The following is a 14,874-nucleotide window of genomic DNA, read 5'->3' as shown; positions in this document are numbered from 1 at the left end:
ATAACATGTTACAACTCAGCCAAAATGACTCTTTATTCTGTTAGTGTTGTTGGCTCATTGAAAAAGGACAGTGTGTTAAGCTCTCTGCCTCTTTCCCCATAAAAAGTGAAACATGGAGACGTGCAAGGGATGAAAGTGCAGCTCCATCAGTGTAGGAGGCATGTGTTGGGGTGTCTGAGGAGGGGGAGGAAGGGTAAGTCTGTCCAGATTCTAGGAGCAAAACCAGAATGTTTTCTTTCAACATCTTGGAAATGCAGAGAGAGCACATGCACTGGGCAGAGAAAAGAAACATGTTGTGAATTGTGTGTGATGGGGAACCCTCATTTAACAGTGCATCTTTCATTTTACTCAAGGCAGCTGTATGGCTGAAATGACTTTCACTACTTTAGTCCAGCAATGCTTTTGTACCACAGACGGATACTGCCAGCTTATAGGATATAGTGAAGAAGTTTCCTGACTCTCACAGCTGAACTCCAGATTCCTGACTCTTATATTGCCCAAGAAGAATCAGAATGTTCCTTTTGTGTATTTAAGTGCTGATGTGCATGTGTAAGACAATTTTCCAAGGCACGCTTTTGATTTTTAAACTCTCAGCTTCAGGGTTTTTGGTGGTAGCTGTGGGTGATCAGCACTCCTAAAACTAATCATACTCGTGTCTCATACTCACTGCATAGTCCATCTGTGCTGTTGCTTTCCCTACCCTGTGTATCATAACTTTATTCTTCAGATGCCTCTCACAGTTTTGTATTGTCTACATAAATGGTTTTTATACAATCATTTAAAACCCCAAGATCCTCCCTAAAGAAATATAAAAAGAAAAATACAGCAGGCAGTTTTGTTTACTTTGTTTCTTCCTATTTTATTCTCTTCCATTTTTCCTCCAGCTTTCAGGCTTCTGCCATTCATTCATTATGTTTGTCATCGTTTTGTGCCCAGAGAGTGCCTAGTAGTTGGTGGTCTCACTTGATATGATTGTAAAAAGTGACTTTTCATTGACAAAGTATTGTTAATAGTGAACTAGAGAAGCTAAGCATGGCCGTACTGGGTGTCCTGGTTTGAGCCAGGATGAAGCCAATTTTCTTTTACTGATTTTTTTTCCCTTCAGTGAACTCTTTTAAGCACACAAGTTTTCCAGCTAGTGAACTGATAATGCTGGAATGTTTATGTTACTGCTGAGACACCAAGGACACTTGGCTCTGCTTTGGATACTAAAGGAGCAGAAGAGTTGTATCTGCCACCCTCCCATAGGGAGGAGTAGATACCACAGATGGCAAACCTGGCCAAAGAGAGTGTTCCATCCCATCGTATCAATGTAGCTCTCGGTATAAAGTCAGGGATCATGGAAATCAAGCCCCTTCCTGCTTCTTCTTCCCTTCTCTTCCATCCATGGCCGGTGCCCAGAGAGGACTCCATCTCTCCATCACCACTGATCCCCAGGCCCATGCATTCCTGACCCTCCTCACTCTCCCTCAGCTCCTGTCTGCTCTGCCGCTCTCTCCGGCAGCTCCGGGACATTTGGGAACTGCTCCCAGCTCAGGAGATGCCCTGGGAATTGCTGGGGCTGGGGGGAGGCAATAGGGCTTTGCACATTCCTGAACACATTTGTATATAATTGTACATATTTATTTTACCATTACTGTTTAATTAAAGCTGTCTGGTTTAGTTTTCAATCCAGAAGGTCTCTCTGCTTCATTCTGTCTCTCCTTTCCCCACCCCAGGGCGGGGAAGGGATTGAGAGCGTTCTTGTTGCTGGTTTAACTGTCGATCCTGAGTCAAACTGTGACACCAGGACAGGCAAAGGTCCATGTAGCCTGGACCTTGTCCCCAGCGGTGGCTGGAATATGATTCCTGAGGAAGAGTTAAGAACAACTGCTACAAGCTGTTGAGAATATTTAAAGGAAAACACTTAAAAAGCAAACTAGTTTGAACTTGTGAAGGTGAAAGCAAAAAAGAAAATAGTGAAAAGCCTCTTCACACAAGACTATTGTTCTGTTACCATAGTCACGGAGTTGTTTGTTCAATGGTAAATTTCAGGGTGTGTGTTGGGAGTGGTTGAACTGGTATATCCAAGCTCATGATGGGTCATTATTTTCCTCTCACTGAAAGAGTACCTGCTCTCTCCTAGCATCTTCATTCTCCATTTCATCCTTCTGGTGTTCGTCAAGGCATCAAACTCTGCAGTCACCACGCTCTTCAACTCCCAGCTCATCAAAGGATCCCTGTTGCTTATACAGTCCTGGTGTAGAAAAGTCACCAGAGCCTCGTAAAAGCAACATCATCAGAATTACTAGAGTCAACATGGAGCAGCAAGGATTGGCAAGGCGGCCTCAGCACCACTGTGCAGAGCAAAGGAAGTCACGTTAAGTGTGCATGATGAAGGGGCTTGGGAGGAACGAATGAGGCTGCAGATAAGAAAGATTTTTAGCACCTGTAACTGTGAAATAGTATGCCTTGAATAGAAAATAAACTGACTTGTTAATGCTAAATTATTTATGATTTTGCAGACTTACTTTGGGAGTATGAAAGGGGAACTGTGTCAGAGGTTCAGCTGTGCTGCTAACAATTTTCAATATGAGAAAAGTGAATGGGAAACTGTACTTGTGTGAGTATATCTTGTTTGCAGTAGATCTACTTGATTTCTTAACTGTGGGTCTTTCTTATGAAATGTCTTTTTTCACAGACTCATCTGTAAGGCACTTGGGCAGACCTGCTGCAGGGAGGGAGCTTACCCAGTTTTCCATTTCTGCTGACTTTTAAAATATTTATAGATATTATATATATCTGTCCTCAAGCTTTTCCACTGATGGGCATGTCCCATGAGGACACAGGTGAGGTGCTTTGCCCTTTAAGACTAACCTCTAGTTAACAGACTTAGACCACGGGCTAAATTCTTCTCTGTGATGTTTGATAGAAAGCCAGAGCTACTCTGAAGGCAGAGGAACTGCTTCAGTGTTATGGCATTAGAAATGAAAGCAGGAATTGCACCTGGACATGTTTAGGAGCATCTCTACTCTTAGCTTCCAAATCATGACTAGGTGACTAAAGTCAGTAAAAAAATAAAAATATTAAAAATACAGATTAATTTTATCTCTCTAATAAATGTAATGTCATATTCATTGTCCAAGACAGGGTATTTGAAATGGCACACAGCTGGGGAGTGCAGTGTGGTTAGCACTGAAGATCCTCACCTCAACCAAACTGTGACTAGTGAATGTAGTGACACAATTCTCTGCTTGTCTAGGGCTTCCTGTTAAGGAGATGAAGACTGCTTCTTAACATTTTTTGGTGTTTCAAGGTGAATGAACATTAAAGATTCTCACAAGCTTGACTGTACACATCTATGCAATTTCCAGGCAATTTCCAGATGTATGTATTCATCCTTACATTTAAAGTGAAGTGGAGTTAAAAAGATACATTTAACCAAATAGAAACAGAAGGTGGTTGTTGTGGTTTGGGCTTAACACGAAAACAAAGCTCCTGGGTTGAGACAAAGGACAAGGAGGGATCTTCACCAGTTAAGGTCCTGGGCAAAACAGACTCAACTTGGGGAAAAATAATAACGTAATCTCACACTAACCACACACACCCAGGACACAGACACACACAGAGCAGGGCTTGCATATGTTACCCCACCCCTCCCTTCTTCCCGGGCCCAAATCCCTTTGTTCCCGGTTTCTCTCCCTCCTTCCCCCCAGCGGCACAGGGGGACAGGGGATGGGGTTTAGAGTCACTTCACAGGCTGGTGGTTCTTGCTGCTCCTTCCTCCTCAGGAAGAAGGATTCCTCACAGTCCTGCCCTGCTTCCCCACGGGGTCCCTCCCATGGCAGAGAGTCCTCCACCAACCTCTCCTTCATGAGTCCTTCCCACGAGGTCCGGAGCTGCTCCAGCCTGGGCTTCCCACAGAGTCAGGGGCTGCTTCGGGAACAGCCACCTCCCCTGGCCCCGGGGTCTTCCACAGCTGGGCAATCAGAGTCCTCTGGCAGCAAATCCTCTGGCCACAACATCCAAGCCCAGTGGCCACGTTCCCCCCTCCTGGCGCCTTCAGGGAATGTTCCATCACGTTCCTCCGTGAGTGCAGGGGGACAGCTGCCATCTCGCCATGGGCTGCAGGGAAACTTCTGCTTGGGCACCTTCTTCCTATTCTTCCTCACCAACCACCAGCACTGCATCTCTTGTCCCTCTAATGGCTCTTTGGCTGGGTTTGGAGCAGGGGGAGTGTGTCAGCTTCTTACTGGAGCCACCCCTGGGGCCCTTTCCCCACTACCAAAACACCCACCAAACTAAACCAGAACAGTATTTGAGGTGGAACATGGGTGATTCCAGTGACAGGAACAAAATGGAGTGTGGGCCAATTTTGCAAGTACATATTGTTGAAGGATGTGCACATGGATTACAGGCCACCCCACAGTGAGGCAGACTGGGATCCTCTTGAAAAAATGGCTGAAGAAAACTTACCTTAGTATGCACTGGGTGCAAAGCAAATTTGTGAGAAATACAAACAGGGATGTTAACCAAGCACAGGATTAAAACTGGCAGCACAGGCAGTCTGAATGGTGAATTCTTCTCTGCCCACTTATTTTTTCCTGCCTGAGTTTGGTTAAATGTTTTGTTGTGTTGCTTTTTATTAAGCCTGGGAATTACCTGGATCATTTGTTCTTTTCATTTGAACATTCCTGTTGGTCCATTGAATTCCTTTAGAAGGTCATCAGTAACCTCCTACCCAGATGTCATATCAGATCAGTGCCCTGTCTTGCATGTAAAGGGACACCTTCATGGAAGAAGACTGTATAGAAAACTTGGACTCAATCTGCACAGGTGTGCAAAGGACTTTTTCCCTGCATAGCTATTTTCTTTCTTGCCTGGAGAAAAGATGGCTGGCTTGACTGCTGCATGAATAAAGCTGAGCTCCCAAGGGCTCAGCCCTTTGATGAATAACACTGTAGGAGGTCTCATGCCTGCTCTTAACCACCCACTCACACTGCTTTGACTGGATCTGGGTGTCACCTTCAAAAGGGCTAAAATAACGCTGCAGAAACTAAAGCCTCTTGTGTTCCAGCCCATCCTCAGATGTCAGAGGGACTGGGGGCAGCTGGGCTTAGTTTCTGAGTGGTGCCCAAATCAGCATCAGTCGTGCCCAACACCTGTGCTGGGCTTCCATGGGTCTAGATGCATTACTAACATCACACGACCTGCCCAGCCACACACCACCTGAACTGGCACAGCCACACTCCAAGCTTGGGTCTGCATTCAGGGACAGCACTCTCAGCTAAGTCAAACTGTTTCTTCAATAAGTCAAACAACAGATCCACAAGTTCTTTGGGTTGGTAGTGAGAAATTATCTGCCTACAAAGCAGGTGCTACTGGCTACTAACGTGTGAAGTGGTAAGAAAGAGAAGGAGTTCTTGGGAGGTTTCTAAGTTTTCCAGGGTGCACTCAGTGTAACTGAATGTTTGAATCTTAACAAAAGGCATCCCTATGGGGGGAAAGGGAGGCTTAGCTGGTCAACTGATCCCAGAAGTCAAGGATAAGCCTGGCAAAAGTCTAGCCATGGTATCTTCCCTAACAGCCCTCCCCTCTTCGGCCATTTTTATAGGGTTGTTATCTTACAGGTGGAGTGTGAAGGACTCCAGGTGTACATACCTTTATCATGATTGGTGTAAAATTCTCTGACTTCACTTTTAAAGGTATAGACTAGGGAAAAAATCAGAGTGCATGCTCAGTGGGGTGATCTGTGTGTGCCATAGTTTTCAGGGAAGCTTTTTAGACTTGGATATTTTAGAACATTTCCTCAGACCACTCATGTCAAAGGCTTTTCCAAAGTCTAGATAGACAACGTCCACAGCTCCTCTTAAGTTGGTGTGGATATAAGATTACCAGAGAAAACAAATCTTTCACAAGAAAATTCCTGCCAAGGCTGCATCCCTCAAATCTTTTATGCAGCTCCTTTACAGACAAAGGAAACTCCAACCTTTCCTTGCCAAACCAGAGGCAGGACTTCCACTTAACAACTTGGTATTGAGTGTTTAAATATTTTTGGCACATGAATTTAAAAATATGATTTCAGACAATGACATTGTGAGTATGCCTGTGGCACTGACAGATAGGTGTTGATCTGTCCTCTTAATTAAACACACATGCATTTAGCTGTGTTAGCCTTGGCTGGGACAAGTAATGCTGTGCTTGCTGGTCCCATGCAGCTCTGACAGCCCTTTTGGTCAAAAAGCAGGTATCTGCTGTCACGGTGTGCTTTCATACCAAGCACAAAAGCCACACATAGCCTTCCTTCATGTCTTCCTTAACAAAATCAATTTTCTTTGCCCTTTCTCCTTCTCATGCGATGCCTCTTCTGCTTAATTCTAGCTGTAAGGGCAGTAGGAATCACAGACTTAGAGAAACATTCTGCTTGGAAAAGACCTTTAAGATTGAGTCCAGTGCTTAAACCATGTTCCTAAGCACCACATACATCTTTTTAAAACCTCCAGGGATGGTGATTCAACCACCTTCTTGGGCAGCCTGTTCCAGTGTTTGATAACCCTTTTAGTGAAGAAGTTTATTCTAATATCCAATCTAGACCACCCCTGGCACAACTTGAGGCCATTTCCTCTTGTCCTGTTGCTTGTTACTAGGGAGAGGAGGCCAACCCTCACCTCCCTACAACCTCCTTTCAGGTAGGTGTAGAGAGCAATGAGGTCTCCCCTCAGCCTCCTTGTTTCCAGGCTAAACAACCCCAGTTCCCTCAGCTGCTCCTCATAAGGCTTGTGCTCTAGACCCTTCTAGAGATTTTATGCAGGAGACTACACGTTTTACTGCCACAGAGAAACAGGTTACACTCAGGGCAACAGCTTAAGACAATGTGCCTTCTAACTAGCACAAGAGAGCACAGCCTCTTAATTCTCTGCAGTTCTCAAGAATTTTCATCTGACAGTTGAAATCTAAATGCAAGTGCTTGGTGAGGAGTATGTGTGTGTCCAGGATACAGATTTAGCATCTAACTGAGCTGAGCTGGAGAAATATCCAACGATTCAGGATGTAGATGTGATGCTCATGAATACTGTAGCCACAAATATGCTTCCTGAAGAAGTCTAAATAAATTAAGGAATTTGAAAAATATCTCTTTGGGATTTTTTTCCCTCTTCAGCCAGACAGAATTGAAATGGATGGGATGAATTCCCGTTGCCTAAACACGTTGGTCCAGTGCTATCTGAAATGCATAAGGGTCTCCAAGACATCTGGTTCAGGCTGGCATATATGACATAAGACCTACAGCAGACTCTGTAGCTCTGTCTGCTAGATGCTGGGTGAGATATTCCACAGATCTAAAACACCATGAGCCCTGTCAGTGAAGTTGTTCCCTCTGGTGAACACGGCAGGAGAGGCTTAGGTTTGTCTGTTTATATCCATACCATTTTTATCTGCTTAATTATCTGAAGAGTGAACTAAGTACTTTTGCCCTCAGACAGCTTTAGAAAACCAAGGTACACCTACTGATACAAGGCATGCCACAAAAAAACACGACTAAAAACATTTTCTGAGCTGCTGCCCAGAAAGTCATCAAAAGAACATTTATTCACATGGCTAAATCATCCAAATTTAAAAAATACTAATAAATGGCACAAAAGCAGTAAATAACTACCCTCCTGAAACTTGCTGATGGCAAAGCCAGATCTTTTAGCTGGACAACACAGAGACAGGCTCCCTGTCTGAGGAAACAGCACTTTTTTAATCTGTTGCCACCTCCAGGTGGGTTCAGCTGTGCATGGATGGAGTTTCAGGCCCTGTCAGCGCCGTCCTGCCTTGCTTTTCTTCCTGACACATTTTCTCTTGGTGTTTGTTCAACTAGTAGTTTGCAGGTAGAAGAAAGAAGCCCCCGTGGCTCTTTTCTCCTCTCAGTGTGAGGCAAAGCAGACGAGGAAGGAAGCTCCTCTCTCTTCTGAGAGACCAGTGAAGCTGTTCGCTTGCAGCTCAGCCTTGCCAAGAAAACTCCAACCCCCCCAAGCTGGACTCTGTTCAGACACAAAGCATGGATGCAGGAAGATTTGAGGTGGGAAGCAGGGGCTGTTTCCAATGGTTTTATTTCTTTATTTTGGCCCTGAAGAAGAACATGGACAGATTCCCCAGTGTCATTCCCACAGGTGTGTTTTCCAGGGCCCGATTTTTTTTGTTGTGAATTGTAGCAAACGGGACACATTCCATACAGTGCACTCAAGTTTTCCTTTAAGCTAACACCCTCTACTGTTCACTCTTGCACTTTATGCACAAGCAAAAAAGTAGCCACAATGAAAGTGTCGACTGACTTTTGTGTGGTGTAGTGATTTCTAGAGTACTGTCCTGTTTTATTTTTGGCTGCCCGTGAAAACAGTACAGCAGTGATTTAGTCACCTGATCTATTTTGCATGTCTTTCAGAAAAAAGGTAACATGTAGTGATGTCTCTTTTCAACAGTCATGATGTAGGATACAACTTCAGGATCTGTTTTTGAAAATATCTGCAGTTTCTAGAGAGCCCAAGGATGGCCCGATGATACTTTGATGCTGTTGAATGTTGGGGCCTTAGTTTAGCAATCAGAAGTTGGTGAAGCTGATTTTCTTTTCTTTTTTTTTTCTTTTTTAATGCTGTATTTTTATTTGGCATAATTGTGGAAGCAGAATAGAGTTTCATTGGGAATGATGATTGTTCACATTTCACAGGTTTTTGATTTTGAAGAAGACACTCCTCTTTCTTGTGACTGAGTCATGGGAATAAGCTATCAGGCTCCAAATTACAGTGTAAACCAGATATCTGGGGTTGGCTACCTCTGAATTACAGGCACGTGCCATTCACCAGCTGTTTGTGCAGCAGTGTAGTCAGACTGATCAGCCCATGCTTTGAGAATAAGGTCAAGGGAAATGAAATATCCCTAGAATAAAACATTTGTTACTGGAAGAAGTGCACTGAAACCAAAAAGACTTTTAGACTCCATTCTTTGAAAGACAGCCACCTGGCAGTGGGAGAGGCAGGAGAAACTGCTGAACTCTCCTCCCCAGTCTGTCAGCAGCATGACACAAGTGCCTGAAGCTCAGTTTCACTCTCCTTATTTATGTGTAAGAACACCAACATGCTTTCTACCAATCCCCATCTTCCTTAGCAAGAAAAGGGTTTAAAGATAACCCAAATTTAGGAATACTGTTTTCAAGGGGCATGAAACTTGTCCTTCAGGCTATTCTCCATATATAAGACAATAAATGGGGGGCTAACCTTCAGGAATATAATCTGCCAAAACAATCCTTTCCTTCTCACTATTACCAGCACCAAATCAGCCAGGATCTGTTCTGTGTGTAGGCAGGTGTAAGCATGGTTTATTCTTATCAGCCACACTGGATTTCAGCAGGATTAATCTCCTGAGTTCTTCTGTCCTGCTGCCAGCCTCTGAAGGTATTTCCAAAAACTCTCTGGGTCTGCCTCTAGCCCTCAGGTTTGCTGACCAGGTGAAGTTTTCCCTGAGTTTCCTCTGGGGTGAAAAAAGAGGCACCATCCTGGGAAATCCCTTTTCTCACTGGCAGCTGTGCTGCCATTCCTCATTTGACTTTCCAAGAGGCATCAGAGGATTAGCTGCAATCTCTTTGTGGGCTGCTAATCCAGAGCCCTGTATTACAGCACCTTGCTGTCCCTCTAAAGATGAGATGAAGTAGACAATAAACAGAATAGTGTGTATAGATCCTACAGTGAAATAAGCAAAGATACATTGATACCTCTGCCCCAGGCTGAAATAGCTGTAACACTCCCAAGGCAATTCCATGGGCCTGCTCAGGCCAAGGCACAGTCCTCTTCATTCCTTAGGCAAGGGCAGCATCAGCTTTCAAACTCCTGTTTTGCTGATAGTCACTGCTATGAAGGGTCACTGGCCATTGTGTAGGATTTTAAAGTATGTGATTAGTTTGCTGAAATAAAACTCCTGTTTGTATGGAACTAGGACGAGCTGGCCCACACTCTCTTGACGAATAGACTCATCCTGATGAGCTCTGACAGGCTATGCCAGCCCATGATAAGTTATGATGCCTTAACTGTGTATATGTGTGTGTAAGTCAAAAGGAGTTAGGGCATGGGTAGCCTGGCACTCACACTGCAAAAGAAGATGTCTCCTCTGAAGAGGGGCAAAAGAGCCGTTGAACAAGAACCTGTCTCTCTTACCAAGACAGCAGTGAGAGCTGGTTAACTTCTCAGGCCAGATAAATCAGCAAGGGAGGACATTAATCACTGACCTGAGATCTCAGACAACTTGTTTATGCAAATCCTGCATTTACTATGTTGTCAGTGGCAAAGATTTCTGCTGTCTTTGCCTTCATTGACTGTGGTCATCTTGATACCATAGTAGAACAATTCCCATCTGCCCCAATCAGTGATATTTGCTCTTTAAAAGCATTTATTACTTTTTTCAGGATTTCAGCTCTGCCCCATCTAATCTGTGTGAGCTGGGGCTGGCCATATCTGCCAGCAATACTGTTATCCCAGTGCTATAGGTTTGGCTGCAGGTTGGTCATATGGAACCACATCAGACTGCTGCTGCCCTGCTTTACTCTCTGGTTTGTGGGGAGTCGTATAAAGACATTTAACAGTGCTAGATGAATGAAGATTCAGCAGGACTCAGAGCTCTTTACTTAAGTGTTGAACTTTCTGTATCATTTTCAAATGCTTGCTTTTCATGGCTATTATTACCACCAGTATTAGCGAGGCATACTTTACACCTTGAGCCTTGTATACAGTAAATGGAAATAAATGGTGTTGGCTAAAATAACTTCAAAGCTAAATAAAGAGCATGGGTAAGACTTTTAATTCTCCTCTTCACCCAATGGTTGAGGTAAGCCATTGCTTTCTGCTGGCAGGCATCAGAGTGCTCAAAGTGCTGCTGAAGTGAAGGTGAGCATCTGGACAACCAGAGCTGTTAGGTCCTGGAAGCTTTTCCAGACACTCCCTTTAGTTCTTTAGTTTCTTTATTTCTAAGTTTACAACTTTGCACAGCACTTACAGACAGCAGTTAGAGACCTACCACTCATTTGTCCCATGTATGTCAGGACACAGTCCATCTTGCACTCTGGGCAGACTGTTGTTAGATCCAAGTTCAGATATTTATGAGTTCATGAAAGAGACATCTTTAATCTGTGACTACCAACATTTGCCTGCAGACTGTCAACTGAGTTTCATCAGATTCATTAGTGAGGCCCAGAAATGACAGCAACTGCCTTAATAAAGCAGGATGAGAAAAGCTTTTAAGCCCTATTTATCTTTCCCATAAGTGTCTCTCTTTCCTTGTGCTTGCTGCTAATGGACTGCCACTGTGTGACTGGAAATGCCAATTTATTCTGTTTGGAGGATCTGGGCTGTATCCCTATCAGTGCCTCCAGCCTGACTAGCATTTTGCTGAAATTCCTCTAGAGGCAGTGGGATAATTTTCTTTTCACAAAGAGCTAGGATTGTCCCGAGAAGCAACATAAAAAAGAAATGTTCTCGCGTATACTTATTATCCCGAGCTAGTCGCCTGGGAAACACTAACCAGGCTGCATTTGCAATCATGTTTGTTTCAACAGAGCAGCATAAAAATGCCCAGAAAAATCTCCACAGCTCCCTGAGCATCCGTAGGGCTTCTGCTTCCCCAAGCCTGTGTCTTCAGGCAGTTTGACTCACACAAGATGGTAAGTGAATTCACAGCTGGGCTTGCAGTCAGCAGGAATTTCCACCCCTCTCTTAGGCCACAAGTGATGTCCCTGCTGAGCCAGGACATGCTCCCTCCCCAGCCCTCAGGGATCTTTCCTGGCAGAGAACCAGGCGTGGACAGGTACTGGCTGAGAGCTCACCTGGCAACAGGTAGGGATTTCAACAAGCGCAGGGATTTCAGTGTGGTGTTTCAACAGATGATTATGGGTCTGGTGTGATCTGAAATAACAGCAAATGAAGGGTGACTGACACTATTATAAGAAATCACAAAATCCGATTGTATGGTTTTCTAACAACTTATTAAGAAAGAATTTGTTACAATCGATACAGAGGTTCAACCAAAGATCTGACAAAGCTTCTAAACTAAATTGTATGTGTGCTATGTGATTCTATGATTCTATGTGCACACACTGATACAGAGGTTAACCTATAGTTAGGATGTTAAAATTTTGGTACCTAAAGATCTTCTAACTGTAAAGTCCAATAAACTGCCAGTTAACCCCGTGGAATGAAAAGATAACAACCTCATATAATTTGACCTTTTCCCCATCTGTATGAGAAGTAGCTGCCTCCTTACTCTTTCCAGTTGGATGAACCAACTTCCTTTGTGAGACTTGGGGACAGCTTGGTGCGATGCTAGAGAGCTCCAAAGAGCCTCTCTTTTAGGACCAATATTTATAGGGTCTCAAGGTGCTCGACTTTGGTATTTTTCCATGATGGCCATGATTCAGATGAGGGCATCTCTGGCAACTTTCAGAGTGGGCCTGTGATCTGAGCAGGAGGGGTCCTAGGTACATTCTGCAAACAGCAGAGTTCCAGGTGTGGTTAGGGAGAGCCTAATCCCCCCAGGTGGCTGTATTTGCACTAGGATTGGAAGGTACTCAATTGCCCAGACTCACTGCTCCAACAGGCAAGGCTGGAAAGCCCTGGCTGAAACTTACTGTTGAAATAAGAACAATGCTGGCTGGTGTTGATCGCAGAATTGTCGGAGTTGGAAGGGATCTCTAGAGATCATTGAGTCCAGCTCCCCCACTAAAGCAGGATCCCCTGGAGCACATTACACAGCACTGCACCCAGGTAGTTTTTTAACATCTCCAGAGACTCCACAAACTCCCAGGCCAGCCTGTTCCAGTGCTCTGTCACCCTCACAGTAAAGAAGCTTCTCCTCATGTCCAGATGGAACTTCTGGGGTTCCAGTTTTTGCCTGTTGCCCCTTGTCCTGTCAATGTGGGGGGGGGTCTGCACCACCACAGTGCTGAACACCCAACAGCAATAGAGGTTCATCCTTTGGAAAGTTTAGCCTGTAACGACTTGCACTGTGATTTTGCTTGTAAAAATGAATGGCTTTAGGTGGGTGCTGAGGCTTTCCTTTCTGTATCAAAGATCCAATCCTGTGGGATGGTTTCCGTGGATTTAAGTGGGACACAGTGCTTGCTAATGTGGATTTGACATTTATTTTTGTACAATCGAAGGAAACGCTCACTGACTTTGGGTAAAAAAGTATTGCACACAATTCTAGCCTTCTCCCTTCCTGTACCTCCCCCTGGCAGTGCAGAATAAGGTAAAATAAACACTGTTTGTTCACTCCAGACAACATGGAGATTACGGAGTGGAACACTAAACAGGTATGTGTGCCATTTTGGTTTTATTTATAAGGACACCTCTCCCTCCAGCTGGGAGAGTTTCTGCAAACAGCTTAGCTGTGTTCGGTTTCCTACAGTACCGCATTCTTCACAGGATTAGGCTGTTTCAGGGCTGTGAAAATACCTGCCATGTGGATTTCACAAGAACCGACTGAACTTTTCTATTCCTTGTTTCCGTTTTTTTCTGCCCTTTGAACCCTCTTGTCTTGCATTTTCACGTGTGAACTGCAGGGTTTTGTTCAACCGACTTCCCACTTCGCAACTGTCTCCCAATCACTCAAGCTGTTTAAATGCAAGCGGCTTTTAAAGGCAGATCTAATCAGTGCTCCTCTTGGGAATGAAACCAAATGAGCTTTCCTCCGGTTTGCAATTCAGTCCAATTATTTCGCAGATTTTTGGTCATTTAATTCCTCTGAAGTGGAACAATCAGAAGAAATGGGTCAGGACTACAGCACAAACAGGAAATTAGGATTTCTAAACTCGAAGAAGATGAGATTTTTAAAGGCATGTATTAATTTATTTATTTATTATTATATATTTATTTTAAAAGCCTTATTCTTCTGTCCTGCATCCTGATGGTGCTTTCTGGACTGCTTCTGCAGTCTGGAGAGAACTACTAGAATAATGTCAGTGCCTCTCATAACAGCTCTGCAGAGCCAAAGTCTCATAAGCTCAGCTCTGCTGATTGCCCTGGACCAACCAGGCAACCAGACTAGAGCAGCTGAGAACCTGAAGTTCACTGGGATGAAAGGATGAGGTATCACTTATCTGATCATATCATTACACATCACCCAACAGATCCAGAAGGAGACTTCTGGTAGTGTCACTAAACAGTTACTCTTTTTTTTTTGTCAACAAAGCATGATGATGTACCAGGATTTCTGCTTTGGCTATTGAACATCTTCCCCACAGAGCCTGACTCCTTCTGTGTTTTGGTTGTTACAGTAACACATGGGCTGTGAGGGGTACTGCTTCAAGCTGGCTGAACCACTGGGGTTTAAGGTCAGATGACTAATGCCAGGAATTGGCCCCAAGGTGTGGAAGGACAGTGCTGCCATAAATGTCTGCTTCCAGCTCGGGGGTCTCAGCTAACTCAGTGAAATCTGTGAAACAGAACTCTGCATCTGAGCCCAAGCTAGCAGACAGCAGGGGGGATTCACAGAACTAAGGCTGCAAGTCTCAGCTGGCTTGATCCACCTCTCAGATCTACTTTTTCCCCACACAGATTGGACATTCTTCAACATGCTGTCCTGCTGCTGGACACTGCAGAGGACCTTCCAGCAGGTGAAGAGTTTTGAATTCTTCCAGTCTATCATGAGCTCAGGATTTCACTCTACAATGGACTAAACCTAGGCTCTGAAAACTCTGGTTGCAATAAACTCCTGTTTTTCTGGTGTGTTTTGGAGAAGTTACTGCTGCATCATCACTATTTATTATTATTGTTTTCTCTCTCTCAGAGGCTACTGATGACTAACCTGAAAACTCACAAGCTGGTCCAGGAGTTAAATGGAGCTTCAGCTTCACAGACTAACTCTGGAGAAATC

The 14,874-nt window shown here is 44.3% G+C and overlaps 1 protein-coding gene across 1 annotated transcript in view; it reads left to right on the top strand.

Moving 5' to 3' along the window:
* VWA3B (von Willebrand factor A domain containing 3B) overlaps positions 1 to 2,522 on the top strand; it is a 75,628-nt gene extending 73,106 nt beyond the window's left edge. The window contains exon 31 of the mRNA XM_051615636.1: positions 2,126 to 2,522. Within this exon, the coding sequence (XP_051471596.1) occupies positions 2,126 to 2,364 (239 nt within the window). The 3' untranslated portion in view covers positions 2,365 to 2,522. The remainder of the gene's footprint in view (positions 1 to 2,125) is intronic.
* Positions 2,523 to 14,874: the final 12,352 nt, after the last annotated feature.

Source organism: Apus apus, chromosome 1, assembly GCF_020740795.1.
Source record: "Apus apus isolate bApuApu2 chromosome 1, bApuApu2.pri.cur, whole genome shotgun sequence".
Taxonomy (NCBI): Eukaryota; Metazoa; Chordata; class Aves; order Apodiformes; family Apodidae; genus Apus; species Apus apus.
The sequence above is the reverse complement of the archived record's forward strand: the minus strand, read 5'-3'. Positions and strand labels throughout refer to the sequence as shown.